Raw genomic sequence first — 20,937 nt, forward strand, 5'->3', positions numbered from 1 at the left:
AAACAAAGTCAGTGCCCATTGATTGGGGAGTAGCTAAGCAAACTGAGGTACATGAATATGTGACAAGAAATATTAGGATGAATCCAGAGAAGCAGGGGAAGTGTAGTGGATAGGATACTGAACTAGAACCAGGAAGAACAGGATTCAAATATGTTGTGTGATGCTGGGCAAATAGATTATTTAAACCTCTGAATTCTGGGCCTTAATTTCCTTTTTTCCTAAAATAAGGGAGTTAGAATCCTTGACCTTTCCAGCAATTAATCCATAATCTAATGAGCCTATGACCTGAGGCAGAGTAAAATAAGCAGAATTAGAAAAAAAATCTAAGCAAGACTTTTGTTGTTGTTGAACCATTTTCCTGCTCGCTGGGACCCCATATGGTGTGCCATTTTTTCCTCTTATTCTTTTCACAGATGAGAAAACTGAGGCAAATGGGGTTAAGTGACTTGCTCAGTATCACATAGTTACTAAGTATCCTGGTGCCCTATCCCCTGTGCCACCTATTTAACTAAACTTTATCCCCAGGAAGAGGAGTCCCCAACTCCTCCTTTGCTGTATTCCTGCATCCTTGCATGGAGATAGAACATTGCACATGATGTCAGACTTTGGTCAGTGGTTTTGGTCAGTAGTTTTACTGACCTATTTTCTAATAAAGAGAAGATCTTTATTATAAGGAATAACTTAAAAGGGTAGAAAAATACAGAAGGAAATGGGAAATTGTGTAAGAAAATAAGATGTCAATAAAATTTTATTTGAAAAACATGTACATTCTTTGGTTTGATGCAGTGTTGGCATCTGATATGCATTAGCTTATTTATTTCACTGAAGACGCTAGCTTGAGGGAGGTTGCAAAATCCCTTTCAGATTTTGAAATCTGAAATGTGGGGAGGAGAAATTAAAGGTATTCTTGTTTTTACTAAATTTCTAACTTTGAACCAATTTAGTTCAAAGTGTAGCAACCCCTCTGGGTTTCTTCCCTAACTCTCACTTGCATTTACAGGCCCCAACCCCAAAAACTTGCTGCCTATTCCTAGTTAAAGCTCAGGGGTGACCCTGAGGGCCTGGGATTCCTAGTTAATGTAATTCACAAGTCCCCATTCTGTGTTCTCTGTTTTCAAATAAAGGAATCAAGCCTACTAGTTTTAGAAAAGTAAACTATTGAGAAGGTATAGCAAGAACAGGAGTTACAACAACAATTCCTCCCCCATCCCAGGGCAGATTTTCCTCTTACACACACAAGAACTTGGAAAGAGTGAGCTTGAATTTAAAGTACTGTACAAAAGTAGTCAGGTACAGTCTAGGGAATGTATGTAGCCAGGGGTATCTCCCTATTCCTAGAAGACTTTTCCCTTTTCATGAAGTCCTCATGAATGTTCCCACCCATGCTCCCACCTGGCTGAGCTCTGAAGATTAATATCTTTCTGGAGAAGAGGTCTCTTCTCTTCATCATGAAGGATCCCAATCCCTGAAGTTGCTGCTATCCTTAAGAGGCTGCCTTTTCTCCACTGTCTGAGAGTATTTCCTTTTTCATTAACCATTGCTTCTTTCTTAACTCTGCTACTTACTGACTCCAGTTGCTCGTGGGACCTCTGATGGATCTGCTGCTGGTCACTTGACCATTCCCCTTTAACAATCACCATCTGCCTAAAATCAGGAAAGAATGAACATAAAAGAAACAGAAGCAGGATGTGTTAACTGACATATATTGACCATTGGAAGATATGGTAGCTTAGCAATGGCATCAGCTGGCATCTGGCTCCCCTGCCCACTGAGTTCTGGCTCAGCAACTTAAGAGCCATCAACTCTTCCTTTTCCTCAGCCAATCAAAAGGCTTCCTTTGGACTTAAGTTTCCATCCTTCCTCAGATACTTATTAATTGTGTGACTTGAGAAACATCATTTAACCTCTCAGGTCTCAGTTTTTCCCTGTGTAAAATGGAGATAATAATAGCACCTTTCTCACAGGGTTGTTGGGCTATGTAGCCTTTAGATGGCTAGCTAATTGTTATTGTTGTCATCAGCTCCTTAGCTGGTCATGGCCTTTGGATATCAGATTGGAAGCAGGCATTCTAAGGACTTGTTGATTGGTCCCTACCCCAATTACAAAAACTGTTCTTTAAAAGCATCAGTCATTAAGATTGGCCAGTCTCTCCAAATTAATGAGGTTCTAAAGATATCAATGTTTGGGTGACATGTGTTTTTATTTATATGTGTCTTTGTTCTTCTTTGGGGTAGAATTAAGAGAGAATATAGTATGAGATCAGAGATGTTGATTAGCCCCTTTGTTTGATGGTGGTGCCATAGTGCATTGAGTATCAAACCTGGAGTTTGGAAGACTAAACTTCATGAGTTCATATCCAGCCTCAGAAACTTAACTAGTTAGTAAGACCTTGGTCAAGTCACTTAACCTTGTTTGCATAGTTTATCATCTGTAAAATGAACTCCAATATCTTTGCCAAGAACACCTCAAATGGGAATACAAAGAATTGCTCACAGTTGAAAAACAATAAATTTATTTTATTTTGACCCGAGATTCTATTTGAAAAGAATCTGGAAAAGGTATGAGTTAAGCACTGGCTGAGGATCTATCTCAAAATAATGTGGAAAAGAGAGGTAAATATTTACTACATTAATACAAGTTTTATAGACAACACATATCACTACAGTGACTTTTAAAAATTACTTTGAGACAATATATATATATATGCACCCACAAAAACCATACATACTGCACATTTATGTGTATGTGTGTGCATATGTGTGTATGTTTTGATTCATAGGTTGCATGAAATAGAAAGAATAGAGCACTTGAAATCAAAAGTCCAGAAGTTTTGCTTTTAACACATAGGATTCTCTTCCAGTAAGTTTCCTCTTTTGTGAAATGACAGGGAGTGACTAGGTACCCCCTGAGGCTCTTCTAGATCTATGCTGTATGATCTTAAGACAAGTCACTTGACCACCTCAGGCATCAATTTCCTTGTCTGTAAATAAGGAGGTTAGTCTAACCTGGTACCTTCACTAGCTAATCCTAGTAGGATGAAACTATCCTCAATTGGTCTTCCTTTTTTCCAATATAGCCAGCATGTAGCCCTTTATTTACACTGTCTCCCTTATTATAAAAAAAGGGCCTTAAGGGAAGAATCTATTTTTGCTTTCCTCATGTATTAACTCTAAATGATTAATAAATGCTTATTGAGTGACTAACTGGACTCTGAAATCTTTTGGATTTCTAGATAGATCTTGTCTTTAAAAGGATAAGGACACTTAAAAGATTTAGAATGTGATAAACAGCTTTTCCATAAATTTTAACTCTAGATTCCTAACTTTCAGCTTCAAGAATGGATTTCTATATTTTGGTTCCATGGGGGAAAGGACAGGGTTAATTCACTGAACACAGACAATTTGAGTGGTTCAGTCAGTTATTCACTTTCCTTGTCTGGCCCTAAATCTGTTCTATTCTAAGCAGTTATCTTGGCCTTCTCTCCCAAAACCAGGCCTGCCTTAACTCCCACTTAGGCTATTAGTATACTTTTAGGATCAGGAATCTTTCTTAATTTGCATTGGGTTCAACCCAAGCAGCTGTGTCCCTTTTGTTAAGGGCCCAGGACTTGCAATCCATTTCCATTTATCCATTTAACATTAATTGGTTTTTATAAAGTGATATTTCCTTCAAAGCTATTTTAAGGACAAAGGGACAAACATTTTCCCAAACATCTCTGGGGCATAATCTCCCCTACACCACTTAGGTCTCTGAGATTTAGCTCAGTTCCTACATTACCAGCAGAACACCCTGCCAAGTTCATGGTCAATTCATAGTCAGCACCATTTCTCTTCCTCCTGAAGGATCACAATCCCTGAAGCTGCTGTTATCCTCAGGAGGACGAGCGAATCTTTCCACTGGGCTAGGAATTTCAAAAGTCACTCTAAAAATTGCTCCTTGCTTCTTGAGAAATTGAAGTCATCCTGGCTGCAAAACCCAGCCTGGAACTCCCAGGGGTCAAGATACACTGAAGATCTCATCAATTCATAAGGTTGTGGAGATTCCATTCCCTCTACTTATAATAGAAGCAGACAAATTACAAGATCAAGAATTGAGAGCCCATTCCCAGGAGGTGAGGTAGTGAAAATATGGCATTAGACAGAAAGAAGGCCCTAAGGCTGTCGCTTTTGACTACATGGTCTCTCCCTGAATACCATGAGCAAGATCATTGTGCTCACCCAGACACGAATGAAACAAAGACCAAGTAGATGAAATTAACTGACCTTTTAGAATATGCCCAGTGTTCTTTGTACAGAATCAGTCTTAAAAGTTTTTTTTTTCCCAGTTAACCAATTGGAGTCTATTTGAGAAGGTCTACCCATAGCACATTTCTCTTATGCATCATGATGATCTAAAAGAAAGCTCCCTGTTGCCTTCCATGTGTAGAGATGGCATCAGATCATCCAAGCAAGCTAATGGGGGCTTGAGTGCATTACATTCAATTATACTATGAAAAGCTTTATACCTCTAACTTAATATGTAGGAGAACTGAGGTCCTGGGTATGTAAAATGACCAGCTTCAAAGTCCCATAATTAGTTATAGGTCTAGAAGTGGAGCCCTGACTTCCTCCTCAGGGCTACTGTCCTCCTTGCTTAAAGATGGCCCAATGTCCCTTCTAGGACTGTGAATGTACACAGAAATCTGCTCATCACCACCATGCACTAAATTTGAATTCAACTATTGCATGTCTAATTGCTGTCAGGTGTCATGAGTTCCATCATCAGCATACTAAGTAGCAGCTGCTTTTTGAATCCTTATTTAAAGCCATTGCCTCGTGCTATGAAGGGTGGGAAGAAGAAAGGATGTCTTAGAATCAGTCAGATTTGGGGTCACCACCATTGCACAGAAATCACACAGCTATGGTCAATCAAATAGTCAATCGATTGACAGGCACTTATTAAGTGTCTACCAAAGCCTGACTCAGGCATTCAAAAAGGTTCTTTTATTAAGGGATTTGGCCCTTTTTTTTCTTTTTAGGGTCAGTGCGTCTCCGAGGTGGGAAAAATGAATTTGAAGGTACCGTGGAAGTATATTCCAGAGGAGTTTGGGGAGCAATCTGTAGCAGTAACTGGGATGACGGTGCCGCGGCTGTCATCTGTCGCCAGCTGCAGCTTGGGTGAGTTTCCAAGTCAATTTAATTCAACAAACATTAAATGCTTTTTGTGTGCCAGGCATGGGAGAAGGCAAAGGTAATAATGAAATAAACCCTATCCTTAGAGGGTTTACATTTGATTGGACACAAAACACAGAGAGGCACAGAGAGACAGAGACACAAAACACAGAGAGGCACAGAGAGACAGAGACACAAAACACAGAGAGGCACAGAGAGACAGAGACACAAAACACAGAGAGGCACAGAGAGACAGAGACACAAAACACAGAGAGGCACAGAGAGACAGAGACACAAAACACAGAGAGGCACAGAGAGACAGAGACACAAAACACAGAGAGGCACAGAGAGACAGAGACACAAAACACAGAGAGGCACAGAGAGACAGAGACACAAAACACAGAGAGGCACAGAGAGACAGAGACACAAAACACAGAGAGGCACAGAGAGACAGAGACACAAAACACAGAGAGGCACAGAGAGACAGAGACACAAAACACAGAGAGGCACAGAGAGACAGAGACACAAAACACAGAGAGGCACAGAGAGACACAGAGAGACAGAGACACAAATAGAGTGAGATAGATAGGACTCCTGGAGGGATGAGGAAAGACCTTGTGAGATATGGTATGAAGCCTAAAGGTATAGAGTGACTAGTCAGAATTCAGATCCTGCCTCTGAAACGCTTAGCTGAATGACCATGGGCAAACTATTTATCCTCTCTGGACCTTGGTTTTCTTATTTATAAAATGAAGAGGTTGGACTGCATGACTTTCCAACTGTATGATCCTAAGTTAAATTTAGAGGATTCTTTTGCTATGGAAAATTAAAATTTCATCTTTCCATTGTCCACCACTATAAAACACCACTATAAAAACAAGATCTCTAAATGGAAAAGACCCCTAGACAAACATATCTCAGATAACATCAGTTATCTAGAAAGCCAGAAAATGAAGGAAGTGCTAGGAACTGCATTATCTGGGGCTTTTTCTGGTCTTTTTGAAGAAAAAGTACATTTTTCAGGACTTAAAAGCTTGCATTTCTTTTACTACCCATTATTCCACATAATCCTGGGATGCCAGACTTTCTGTGTAACCTGCTTCCACTGAGCTATTTGCACACATAAAACATTTGGAACAAGGAGAATGATCCCTAAATCTGCTCCACAAAGTATGTAGGCAGAAATTCATGGCCTCAATCTCCTGACTGTGGTCCCAAGCCTCCATCAATACTGCCCCCTACTTCTATCCAAGACAGGTATGGACTAAAAGTTCATTCTATAATGGTTGATGATCACAAAGAGACAAGTAAGGATTGGAGTGGGAATCCTGGAATTACTAAAGGTAAGTAGTATGCCTGGAAATTTTTTAAAGATTAATTTCTAGAAGTGAGAATTTTTTTTTTTCCAATGCTAAAACTCAATAGGTTTGCCAAATTTACTTAAAATGACTAGGACTTAAATGCTAAGAGCAATTGTCTGGAGTCCCAATTACTTGAGTAACCTTGGGCAAATTATTCAAAGGAACTTCAGATTCCTCATCTGTAAAATGAGAGTGGGTAACATGGTGCCTATTAATGGACAGGCAATTAAATTAAAATTAAAAGGCCTCTTCTCAGATTGTTTCCTATGTATTCTGTATATAGCTAGTATATAACTAATTATTGACATGTTGCTTCCCCTATAGAAGATCAGCAACTGAGAAGAACTTTGTCAATTTCCAGGAGTGTTGATTCCAGGGATGAAGGCCCAGGTAGAATGATGGCCACAAGAGAGTGGAGATGTGGCCTCCTCTTCTTTGGAAGTCTTTAAGCAGAAGCTGGAAGACTATTTGTTGGATACATTACAGTGAGGATTTCTTTTGTGCATGGATGGGATCAGATAGCTCCTTAGATCCTTCCAACTCCTAAACTTTGTAGTTTTGGGGATGGATGCATTTCTTTGTATCTACATGTGCTAAGTTCATAATCAGTGCTTCTTGATTGACTGACTAGAATTTGCATTTCTGGATGTAAGATCCAATAAAATTTTCAGGTTTCTGATGACAACCACATGAAAGACTGAAGATGTGAGCCCTTGAGATCTTTTTAGTGATGTTTATCTCTGAATGATTAACTTTTAACTTCAAGAATAGATTTCTAATTATACTTTGCGATTAGTGGACTCATGGAAGCAAGGAACAGAGTTAATTAATTGAATGCCAAATTAGTATAGACTTTCCCCCTTAGAATTACTGCTGAGAGCAGGATACCCTCAGAAATACCTGGAAAGTCCTCCATAAGCTCATGCAAAGTGAAATGTACTATGTATGAAGTAAAAGCAATCTTGTGGGATAATCAGCTGTGAATGACTTTGCTAAGTACTCGGCAATACAATGATCCAAGAATACTCCGAAGGATTTATGATGAAAAATATTATCCATAGTCAGAGGAAGAACTGATTGTGTCTGAATACAGATTGAAACATAACTTCCCTTTTTTGCCTTCTTTTTCTTGAGAATTCTTTTTTGGGGGAAGAGGGATCTATGTTTTTTTGGCAACATGACTTATAAAAATGTTTTGCATAACTTCACATGTGCCTTCTCAATGGGAGTAGGGTGAGGAGGGAGTAAGGGAGAGAATCCGGAACTCAAAGTTTTAAAAATACATGTAAAACATTTTTTACATTTAACTGTGATAAACAAAATATTAAAAGAAAAAACATAATTACTGCTCAGGAAAGAGGAGACAGTAAGGGCTGATCCTTTTAGTCAGTCACAGCTGAGAGATGCTTCCCAGATGCTTCTTGCCAATTACCAGTTGTGTGTGGACAAATGACAATTGATGCTGACCTAGGAAAGCAGACTTACTGGTTTACTTCCTGAGAATGGAGTAGGGAGAGATTTATAAAATCCCCCAGGCTTTTGCATGCTAAAGAACCCTGGATTTGGAGTCTGGGGGAGCTGATTCCTACCCTGCCTCCACTGAATCAACTGCACATCTACCACATATTTGGCACCCATCCCCAGAACCACAGAATCTGGGAGTTGGAAAGGACCTAAGGAACTATCTAGTCCAACTCATGCACAAAAGAAATCCCCAGAATAACGTACCCAACAAATGGTCACCTACCCTCTGCTTAAAGACTTCTGAAGAAGAAGAGGCCACATCTACATTCTCTTGTGGCCCCCATTCCATCTGGGCCTTCATCCCTGAAATCAACATTTCTGGTAACTGACACCATCGTCAGCACCCCATTCCATGTTTATTTGTATTGATCTACACTGTCCTCATTCCTGGAATGTATTTCCTTATTACCTTTGCTTATCAGAATGCTGATCTTCCTTCAGGGCTCAGTTCCTGCTACCCTTTTGCAAAGCATCCCCTAATTCACCAGTTACTAGGATTCTCACTTTAATTTATAATCAAAAGAGAAGAATGCTTGGTCAAGTGACAAAAGGGGATGATGGTCCAGTGGATGGCCCATGTGTTCCAATAATATCTTCATGATTTCAACAGAAAGTAAGGAAGGCCTATGCATATTGAGTCATTTCATCTTGATTGCCTCCCCAACCCTACCACTAAACATATTGTAGGGGTATGTGAACAAGCATCACCCAGGATATGCAGGCTTGGATAGATTGTAATACTAGCATGGACCCACACTTAACAGCATACACAAGATAAGATCAAAATGGGTCCATGATGTAGGCATTAAGAACGAGATTGTAAATAAATTAGAGGAACATAGAATAGTTTACCTCTCAGACTTGTGGAGGAGGAAGGAATTTGTAAAAGAACTAGAGATCATTACTGATCCCAAAAGAAAAAAATTTGATTATATCAAATTAAAAAGCCTTTGTACAATCAAAATTAATGCAGACAAGATTAGAAGGGAAGCAATAAATTGGGAAAACATTTTTATAGTTAAAAGTTCTCATAAAGGCCTCATTTCCAAAATATATAGAGAATTGACCACAATTTATAAAAATTCAAGCCATTCTCCAACTGATAAATGGTCAAAGGATATGAACAGACAATTTTCAGATGATGAAATTGAAACTATTTCCACTTCTATGAAAAAGTGTTCCAAATCACTATTGATCAGAGAAATGCAAATTAAGACAACTCTGAGATACCACTACATACCTGTCAGATTGGCTAGAATGATAGGAAAAAATTATGACGAATGTTGGAGGGGATGCGGGAAAACTGGGACACTGATGCATTGTTGGTGGAGTTGTGAATGAATCCAACCACCCCGGAGAACAATCCTGGAATTATGCCCAAAAAGGTATCAAACTGTGCATACCCTTTGATCCTTCAGTGTTACTACTGTGCTTATATCTCAAAGAGATACTAAAGAAGGGAAAGGGACCTATATTTGCCAAAAATGTTTGTGGCAGCCCTGTTTGCAGTGGCTAGAAACTGGAAAATGAATGGATGCCCATCAATTGGAGAATGGTTGGGTAAATTGTGGTATATGAATGTTATGGAATATTATTGTTCTGTAAGAAATGACCAGCAGGATGAATACAAGAGAGCCTTGGAGAGACCTACATGAACTGATGCTAAGTGAAATGAGCAGAACCAAGAGATCATTATATACATCAACAACGATACTGTATGAAGATGTAATCTGATGGAAGTGGATTCCTTCAACAAAGAGATCTAATTCAGTTCCAATTGATCAATGATGGACAGAATCAGCTACATCCAAAGAAGGAACACTGGGAAATGAGTGTGAACTGTTTGCATTTTTGTTTTTCTTCCTAGGTTATTTTTACCTTCTGAATCCAATGCTTCCTGTGCAACAAGAGAACTGTACAGTTCTCCACACATATATTGTATCTAGGATATACTATAACATACTTAACATATATAAGACTGCCTGCCATCAAGGAGAGGGGGTGAAGGGAGGGAAGGGAAAAGTCAGAACAGAAGTGAATGCAAGGGATAATGTTGTAAAAAAATTATCCAGGCATGGGCTCTGTCAATAAAAAGTTATAATAATTTAAAAAAAAGATTGTAATCCCAGGCTTATATAGGCATAGATCTAGATATCAAACCCTTTCATTTTACAGATGGGCAAACAGCCTCCAGTAGATTTAGAAGATCATATCAATAAGATCAGAGTACTTATCTGTGTGTCTACTGTATACTCTAGGGAGTATTTAAGTCCTTTGAGAGCAGAGAGTGCTATATCTTAGTATGAATCCTTAGTGTTTGTAGTTCTTGTTTCTATTTATTATTATTATTATTATCATTTTTACATTTATTCCCTTTATGACCTTGAGCTAGACTCTGGACCTTCCCCAAACTCCAGTTTTTCTTAAATGTAAAAAGATTGAACTAAATGATCACTGAAGTCCCTTCCAGCCGTGAGCCTGTGCATAAATGAGATGTTTATAAATTATTTCCTTTTAAAAAATTCATTTCTGAAGGGGAAAAACCCATCTGATGAATTGAGGCATGAAAGAAAAAAGAGAAAAATACTAAGACAACTGGAGACTTTTAGAGAAGAAAGAGATCATAGCATAGTGCATAGAGCACAGGCCTTCGACTTAGAGAGGTCCAAGTTCAAATCTTTCCTCAGATACTTAACAGTTGTGTGATTCAGGGCAAGTCGACTCTTTCTGCAAGCCTGGTTAGTTGGTTATTGTCCTTTCTTCCCAAAGAGGACCAAAGTTACATCAGTATATTAGAGTTGCGATACAGTATGTCCAACTGTGGCTGGCCAGATTAATTCAGAATGCTGTACCACAGACTGGGCACAAATAGTCCCTATGAACATTTGGGGTGACTTCTCCAACTTTGAGCATCTTGCATATCTTCTGAGCTAATTCAGTCCTACTTTGTTCAGAGAGCACAGTACCTTCTCTGATGAGGGCCCATGCTGGTCAGTCCTGTGCGGTGTCTCCCATGTCATACAATTGATTCTAAAGCTCTTACGAGAGACCTTGAGAGTGTCCTTGCATTGCTTTTTCTGACCATCTTGTGAGTTCTTGCCTTGGGCGAGTTGTCCATAAAATAATGAGGAGCTTTGTAATGGCTAGGAGTGTTTTTTTTTTTTAATATCATTATCACTTGGAAAAGCATGAAGTTCCCAGAAGTCAGTCGCATTGCTCATTATCCCTCTGTATACCATCTCTTTCCTTGCTTCATCACTCAGGCTAATCTGTCTTTGTTGCTGCTATAATGGATAGTCATGGCATCTGTTCAAGGACTTCAATATATTCCTGGATTTGCTGGTAGGATCCAGAATGGCATCTGGTGGGTGGATTTCCAGAGACACCTTGCCTATTAGAATAAGTATTTAGAATATTAATATCAGTCTGGATTCATTCAAAACAACTTCTAAAAATCTGTGGATTAGATGAGATGAGTGGGATCCATCTGGATTCCATTCTTGGGTAATCAGCTTCACATTCTTCCTGCCAAGGCTTGTTATTTTAATCAGGAACTGATCATCTCTCAGATCATTTATTTAACATTTAGCTTTCACAGTAATTATATACAATTCTCTCAAAAATGTAATGTTGGAAAGGACTTTGGAAATGTAGAACTCCAGTACTCTATGTTCCTATAGTCATAGGATGTTGGAGGAGGATGGAGCAAAAAGGATGTTTAACTTGAACCAAGACTGTGCCTATGGGTGACTTGTTGAATATCCTTAAGCCTCAGTTTCATCATCTGTGCATTGGGGGTACTGATGTTACAGAAAAGCTCTTTCAGCCCTAGTGAAATGTGAGGGATAATTAGAGCTCTTTAACAACCCTATAACAGCTCAAGGATTATAGGAATATAAATTTAAAGCAGGCAGGGCCTTTAGATACTCTCAAGTCCAAAACCCTCAATTTCCAGAGGAGGTAGCTAAACCCCAGAGGGGTTAAGTCATTTACCCAGTGTTACAAGCTGGAAAAGAATTCAGAGATCACCTGATATAAACCCATTTTTTTTAATTAAAGCTTTTTATTTTTCAACACATATGCATGGGCAATTCTTCAACATTAGCCCTTGTAAAACCTTGTGTTCCAATTTTCCCTCCTTTCCCACACACCCTCCCCTAGATGGCAAGTAGTCCAATATATATTAACCATGATAGAAATATATGTTAAATTCAATATATGCATACATAATTATACAATTATTGTGCTGCACAAGAAAAATCAAATCGAACCAGCAAAAAACAAAAAAAAAAGAAGAAGAAGATGCAAGCAAGCAACAATGAAAAGAGTGAAAATGCTATGTTGTGGTCCACACTCAGTTCCCACGGTTCTCTCTCTGAGTGCAGATGGCTCTCTTCATCATAAGACCATTGGAACTGTTATCTTTCATCTCATTGTTGAAGAGAGCCACATCCATCAGAACTGATCATTGTATAGTCTTGTTGCCATGTATAATGATCTACTGATTCTGCTCATTTCACTTGATGTAAGTCTCTCCAGACCTCTTTGAAATCATCCTGCTGATTCTTTCTTACAGAACAATAATATTCCCTAACATTCATGTCATTTCCCAACTGATGAGCATCCACTAAGTTTCCAGTTTTTTGCCACTACAAACAGGGCTGCCACAAACAGTTTTGCACATGTGGGTCCCTTTCCCTCCTTTAAGATCTCTTTAAAACCCAATTATTTTACTGATGGCAAAACTGAAGCCAAAAGATACTGTCATTTGTCCAAGGTCCTAGAGCTAGTTAGTGACACTATTAAGTGAGACTAAAGGTCTCAATGAGAGGTAGTATGATATAATGGGCACTGGTTGTGGAATCAAGAAAATCTAGATACAAATCTTATCTGGGACACATGCCAACTGTGTGACCCCAGGCAAGTCTCTAGCTGCTCTGGGCATCTCTTCCTCAGCTATAAATGAAGTCCTTGGACCATGATGGTCCATAATGTCCCTTCTAACTCTAAATCCATGATCATTCTATCGTGCCAATCTAAATTGTTTCTTTCTCTCATACCAATAATTCTGTTTTGTTTTTCTTAACTTGTTCCTGAAGATGAAATTGGTACAATGTGTGAAGCTATCCATTTCTATCCTTCCCTCCTAGGGGCAAGGCTTTGCCAGTGCTACTCCCACCATTTCTTGTTTAAGACAAGGACACGAGTTTGGTTGGGGGCCAATGAGACCAATACCCAATAGTACATAGATATAGGGTAGGGCTGCTTTGTAGATATGAAACCACCTAAGTCACTTCTTCACTTCATCAGTCAATATATATTTATTAAGCACCTACTATGTGCTAGGCACTGTACTGAATTCTGGGAATACAAACAAAGGCAAAAGGCAGTTCCTGCTTTTAGGTAACTTATGAATTAATTTTTCTTTTACCCTGTGACACAAAGGACATTGAGCAAGCAGTGACATAGTGGAGTAGGAGGCAACATGAGATCATACAGGGAGGGCCAGCTAGGAGTCAGGAAAATCTGGGTTCCAAACTAGCCTGTCCCACACAGTGGCTATGTGACTTATTTGTCTTTCAGTGTCCTCAGCTGCTCTACAAGTGTATCAGAAAGCACCTGTCAGTCTGCATTGGTAGAAGAATTTCTTTATGCTAATGAAATCACAGATGCATTAAAAGAAAAATGAAACTTGATTATAAATCAAGTGCTGACAAAGCACCTACTATGTGACAGGTGCTTAGGTAACAGGGGAAGGTGAAATAGTTCCTGCCCTTGGGCAGATTATACTCTAATAGGGGAAACACTGTGTGTGTGTGTGTGTGTGTGTGTGTGTGTGTATACAAATACATGTAAAACAGAAAACATGTAAAGGTAGAGAGGGGGTTGGGGGAAGTAGGAATAGCTATCAGAGAGAAGTTGGTGTTTGAGGTGAATTGCAAAAGAAACTAGGGATTTAAAGCTGCAGACACAAGGAAGGAATACATTTCAGGCCTAGGGAGACAGCCTGTGTTAAGGCATAAAGACAAAAGATGAACTGTTGCATGGGACAATTACTGAGCAGTCCAGTTTGGCTGGACCATGGAAGGGAAAGGTAGGAAGAAGAACTTTCACTACCAGATGGGGCAGTTTCTATTGAATAGTAGAGGTAATATGTAGGGAGCCACTGAAGTTTATTGAGTAGGAGGGGACTGTGGTTAGCACTGTGCTTTGAGAACCATGCTGATTTCTCCTCTTTAATTAGAGGCTATTGGCAAGGATCTCTTTCAGCACCAAATTAAAGAGCTAGTATTATTTTAAAAGGTCTGTAAAAATTAAAAGTCTTGCAGAACCAGTGAAAAGAATGAAGTTATTGTGGTTAGTTTGCCCAAGCTTTGATCTGACATCTTAATTTCCTTGGAAGCTCTTTCCCCTTTCCTTCTCCTCCTCCCCATCCTTCTCATGTTCCCAAACCCACATGCTTGGAGGTTTATTTCATAACTTAACTGTGGCTTTCTCCCTCCCAGGGCCAAAGGGACAGCCAAACAGACCCCAATTTCTGAACTGGGACTCATTCCCATTCACTGGAGCAACATCCACTGCCAAGGGGATGAAGACAACATCCTACTTTGTGAACGAGACACCACCGGGCCCCAGGGGACATGTCCACAGAAGATGGCAGCTGCAGTCTTGTGCAGTTTTTACCAGGGTACCACAATGATATCCAAGGATTTTCTTCTTTCAATTTTAATGTGTCTTCAGCACAGGGAAGCAGCCATATTTAGCAAAAAGAACAGATGATATGGAATCAGGAGGGACCAGATTTCTAATCCTGTCACTGATGCTTACTAGCAATATCACCAGCAAATTACCTAACCTCTCTGAGACTCAGGCTGCTCAGCTGTAAATGGGGATAAGAATACCTTTAGTAAGTAACTCACTGAGTTAATTGAGATAAGGTGGGTAGAGTGCTTCATGAACCTTAAAATGAGATTATATATGTGTTTATATAATATTCTACACATTATATATCACTAATATATGATTAATAATATATTGCTAATATATGATATGTCATATATAGCATACATATATAACAACTGCTGAAATATATATTCTGTATGTATATAGATGTATAACAATTGCTAAAATATGTATTCATATATACACGTATAACAATAGCTAAAATGTTATATCTGTACATATATATATACATAATATACATTTAAGCTATTGTTATAATTACAAATAACTAGATTTGTCTTGGTTCTTTTCTTAGAATAGTTACTTTAAATGCAGTATAATTTTGAAATGTCAAAATTTATAGTCTTCTGAAATCTTCCTCATAGTATTTCTAAGAGTTGAACCACAATTTCCTTGGTTTTTATAAAGTTATTTTCAGAATATTTTCTTTTCAACAGATTAAAAAAAATCATAGACAGTCTTTCTTTTGGAAGCTTGGCATCATGAGAAGAGCATTTTTGGAATCTAAAGACCTGGATTTAAATCTTAGCTCTGCCACTGACTTCCTGTGTGAATTTAGACAGGTCACTTTTCCCCCCTCTCATCTTTAATTTCTTTTATAAAACGAGGAGGTTGGACTCACTGGTCTCCAAGATGCCTACCATTTTTAAATCCTATAATCCTTGACCCTTCATCCCCCACATCTCATCAACTGCCAGTGCATTACCCTTTTGTATTTATAGCATCTCTGAAAACAATCTCCTTCCCTCCTTCCTATAACTGGAGTATGGGTACTCATCTCCTCTTGTCTAGTCAACAGAATATTCCTAATTGGTCTTCTTGCCTCCATTCTCTTTTTTCTTCAAACTACTCTTCATATAGCTGCCAAGATAATCTTATTAAAGCTGGTTAATTTGTTAAAATAACTTGTTAAAAGTTTTGATACTTTTTTGATATTTTGCCAATTTATGCTCTTTTAAATATATATATATATATATATATTTATTTATTTAAAATTAAACACAAAATAAGAAGAAATAAAACAGAAAAAGAGACAGAAAAGAAAAAAAAAAAACATTATCATGTGCCCAGCAGAACATGAAAGAGAATTCAAAATATATAACAATAAGTTTCCATTTCAAGAGAGCATATATAAAAATAATGGAAGAGATTATATTCATAACTGTCCATCTTTTCTTTGCTTCCTTGTAGGTTATTCTTTTGTTCTTTGCTGTGCAATTTTTACTTTATTCTTCCCCCCCCGCTTTTGTCCCCCCTCACTTCTCTCAAAGAAGCTAAGTTAAGCACAGGTATAATTTATATATACATAAAAACATATATTCACAAACATACATATCTATATACACAGATATGTATGCCTACATGCATACAATATATACATATGCATTTACACATATGCACTCTACACTCTTAAGTAGGCATTGATCAGTAATATAAAATGCAGACTCTTTAGCATGATCTTAAAGCCTACCTACATTGAGGCTCAGACCAAAATTTCTATATTTATTTCACAATATTCCTACTCATATGATCTCTGTTTCAGACACACTATAAGTAGCCAGTCCCATTTTGGCTTTTGTTGATTCCTTGAATTTATATTTATTTATTATATTACATTATTTATTATTATTTTATATAATTATATTATATAAATATGTATTTATATAAGTCCTTGTATATGGACCACACTCCTTTCCCATTTCAACTGGTTGAACTTTTTCTCTCCCTTCAAAACCTAGATCAAGTCCCACTTCTCTATGCAGTCTTTCTTGATCCAGTCCTACACCTAGAAATAATCATCAATTTCTTATGCCTTTGCATGTTTTAAACCCCACCCCATTCCTATAATAATAAATAATATTGTATGAGCAATGCAATCTCATTTGAGGCTTACAACCCTTTGGTGAATAGGTATTATTGTCCCCATTTATGAAGCTCAGAGAAATGACATCGATGGGCAGCTTTTCACTGTACCCGGGCTTTATGCCCTTTCAGTTCTCAGTAACACTTGCCAAAACCAAGTTGAACAGAGCTCTTTTTGGAGCTTACAATCAACTCCATCTAGGGTGAGACGTTGGAGGAAGATTTTAGGGGAGAGGAAGGCAAATATAGTCTAGGTGTTCAAGGCTTTAATTAAAATAATTAATAGGAAGATCAATTGAGATCTCAGTTGATTTAGACTTGGGAAACCCAGATGACCTGTATATCACTGAGACTTTTCAGACACTTTATAGTTCTAAGATTTTTATTGTCTTTTTTAAAAAAAATATATTTTAGTGAAAATTTTCCAATATTGCTTCAATCAATAAATGAAACACTACTAGCATTTAAGAGTGAACTATATCTAATTATTATTAGATTTGTTATTCCTTTCTATGCCTTTAAAAAGAATCATGTAAGTGATTTCCACCAACCTGTTATAATTTATTAGAATTACTCATTATGTTATTACTGGAAATGCAATCTACGTATCAGGAATCATCAATCAACAAAAATTTATTGCTTGTCTCCTAAGTGGCACTGTATGAGGCACTGTATAATGTTTTAGGAATTCAAATTCAAAGAATTAATCTTCCCTACTCTCAAGGAATAGTTAAACTGGGATTTTTGTAATTACATGTAGAATAAATATGAAGAAAATATATATAAATATGGCATAGTTGGGGGTGCTGGGCCTTGGGTGCATAAGGAAGGGCCTTATATCAGAGATAGTGCTTGAACTATATGTAGAAGAAAAAGAGGGACTCTGCTGCAGAAGCAAAGAAGTGGGATCCAGGTTTTGGGGACAGTCTACAAACAGATATAATTATGGAGAGCAGAATGATGTGTGGGTGGAACACAAAGAATTCCAGTTGGTCTAGCTCATAGAGTGAGTATTTTACAGTTATGTACAATGTGGTTGAAAAGGTAGATTGTAGGTGGTGAAAGTCTTTAAAATGTAAGCAGATGAGCTGATGTTTGATCTTAGAGATAATAGGGAGCCACTGGAAGTTCTTAAGCAGGGGAATGACACAACCAAATCTGTGCTTAAGGAAAATCACTCATAATAGCATGTGCAAGGTGGACTGGAATAGTCAGTGACTTAAGGTAAGGTGACCACTTCAGAGTCTGTTGCAATAATCCAGGGGTTGGGAGCCTGAACTAAAGGGATGACTATGTGAATAGTGAAAAGAGACTTGAGGAGAGAGAGTTTGGAGAGATAGAAATGGTGAGATTTGGTCATTGGCTGGATATATGGAGTGAGGGAAAGGGATGAGTTGAAGATAACATACTATGAATGTAGGAGATTTGAAAATGGGGGAAGTTTGGAAGAAAGGAAGGTTGAGGGGAAAGATGAGCTCCATTTTGGATCTGGTAGGTTTAACATGTCTCTGAACGTCCATATTGAACGATAGTTTCAGTGGGCTATTAAAATTGGTGGTGCAAGACTGACTTTCAAGGGAGATACTGGGGCTTGATATGTAGATGTGGGAGTCATCTATATAAAGAGAATAACTGAGCCTATGGAAATTGTTGAGGTTACCAATCAATCAATTAATCCAGCCATAACAATTTATATTACTATGTCCTTGGCACTGTACTAAGCTAAGCTGCTGCTGCTGCTATTGTTGCTGCTGCTGCTGCTGCTGGAAGTAGTGAAGAAAAAACGGGAAAAGAGATGAGAGTGGGAAATAATATCAAGTGGTTTTGAAATGAAGAGAAGAGGAAAAGGGGCATCTCATAGAGAGTGACTTCAATTTTCTTAATTTTTTTTTATTTATTTATTTATTTATTTATTTATTTTTTTGCTGAGGCAATTGGGGTTAAGTGTCTTGGCTAGGGTCACACAGCTAGGATGTGGTTAGTGTCTGAAGCCAAATTTGAATTCGGGTCCTCCTGTCTTCAGGGCTGGTGCTCTATTCACTGCACTACCTAGCTGCCTCAAGAGGTAAGAATCTCATCAGAAAGAGTGAGATATGAGAGACTTGAAACAGGAATAAAACATTTAAAATAGCTTTTGCAGGGAGTAAAATAGGGAATCAAATAGGGAACAATAACAGCATTATCATAGTAAATGAGGGCCCAATTAAAGATGGGTAGCATGAATTTTATAATGTATTTCATCAGCATCATTCAGTAACTTTCTCCAGCTCTATTTAGTAGCCCATAAAGAGGAGAAGGAAAAGAGCCCAAAGGTATGGGGCATGAGGTCTGGTAAAGGATGAGAGGGTTAGGAAGACCAGAGTTCAAGTCCTACCTACATTTGTAGAGGGAGTTTCTTACTCCAAGAGTTCTCTTTATCAATGAAATCATGGGTTGAGTCCTTATCCTCTTCTGATTTAGAATTCTGACTGGTCTCATTAATAAAACACTTCCTGGAAATGAGACAGCTTTGAAAGCATCAGGACTAATAAGACAAATGGCATAATTAATAATAGTATATTGGGTGAATGGACTGTCATGGATAGAAATGTTATCACCATCATAATAACAGTGCAGGTAAAAAAAAGTCTAGGAATTGAATTCTCTTGTTAAAGTAAAGAAGATATATTTTGGAAACAACTAGAATAGCAGAGTGAATAGAGTACCAGCTCTGAAGTCAGGAAGCCTTGAGCTCAAATCCGGTCTCAGACACTAACACTTTCTAATGTCATTTAACCCCAATTGCCTTACCAAAAAAGAGAAGAAAGAAAAAAAATATATATATATACATATATATATAGGCTAATAATAAAAAGAGCATTGGGTTTAGAGTTAGAAGACAAGGCTTCAATCCCAGTCCTGCCACTTACTACCATACCCAAGAGGCTTTCCTTCCCCTCTCTGAGCCTGAGTCATCTTTAATGAGAGGCTGACTTTAGATAAGTCTGGGGTTCCTTTCTTCTCTGCCATTCCATGAGCTTCAGCTCTTCTGATTATGGGTCCTCTTCCTGCTCCCATAGTTGCTCTAGGCTTCTAAGAATGGTCTGTGTCCTGCCTGCTTCAGAACCACTTGAGTCATCGTCCCTGAAATAAGGAATGCTTCCCTTGCCCAGGTCTGACTCTGCTCTCACCTGGCTCCTGTTGCCGCTCTCGAGTGCTCTGTCATCCTTCTGTGAGGGTGACAGGCTCCTGCTCACTGTGACGCTGCTGTCCTTTCTCTGTCTTTGGATCCACAGCTCCTTCCTGGACACTGGTGCGGCTTGTTGGTGGGCGCAGCAGCCATGAGGGCCGAGTGGAACTTTACCATGCTGGGCAGTGGGGCACAGTGTGTGATGACCAGTGGGATGACGCGGATGCTGAAGTGGTCTGCCGCCAGCTTGGCCTGAGGTTTGGCTCCTTGCTTTCTTTGTTTGTTCGTTTGTATGTTGGAAATTCAAATCCAAGGGCTGTTCTTTTCCAATCTGCTACAAAAGACCAGATTCACAGATCCATGAGATCATCTGGTCCAATCTTATTTTATAGGGGAAGAAGCTGAGGCCGAGGGAAGGATCATGACTTGTCCATGTTCACACAGTATGCACATTGCATTTGAGGCATCTGAACTCTGACCTTTTGACACACATTGCCCCCTTTGTTCCTTCTGCTGCACTCGCTGGCCTTTGGATTGCATGAAGGGGTACTTTTCTCTGTGTCTTTTCTGAGATCAGGCTTTCTCTGGGCCCCTGAGAACCATTCCATCTTCCCAACTGAGCTTTCCTGGTTCACATTGGAGTCTGCTCTCTTCTCATACCCATTTAATATGAAGTCTCCCTCTATTTCTTCAAGATGAAGCCCAAGCACCATCTTCTGCTGCTGGAGACCTTTCTTGAAACCTCATTGCAAGTGCTTCTTCCTGCCAATTAGCTCATATTTATATCATTTCCATGTATTTGTATTTATTGTCTTTCAAAGTGTTCTGCATGTACTAGATACTTGTTTGGCTCCACTGTTAGAATGTAGATTTTTTTTTCTCAGTAGAGATTACTTTTGTCTTTTAC

General features: G+C 38.6%; 1 protein-coding gene across 1 annotated transcript in view; it reads left to right on the top strand.

Moving 5' to 3' along the window:
• Positions 1–20,937, top strand: part of PRSS12 (serine protease 12) — a 91,999-nt gene that overhangs the window by 21,071 nt on the left and 49,991 nt on the right. The window contains exons 2-4 of the mRNA XM_023505642.2: positions 5,018–5,156; positions 14,542–14,723; positions 20,137–20,287. Coding sequence (XP_023361410.1) covers positions 5,018–5,156; positions 14,542–14,723; positions 20,137–20,287 — 472 coding nt within the window. The remainder of the gene's footprint in view (positions 1–5,017; positions 5,157–14,541; positions 14,724–20,136; positions 20,288–20,937) is intronic.

The sequence above is a fragment of the Sarcophilus harrisii genome, chromosome 6 (assembly GCF_902635505.1).
Source record: "Sarcophilus harrisii chromosome 6, mSarHar1.11, whole genome shotgun sequence".
Lineage (NCBI taxonomy): Eukaryota > Metazoa > Chordata > Mammalia > Dasyuromorphia > Dasyuridae > Sarcophilus > Sarcophilus harrisii.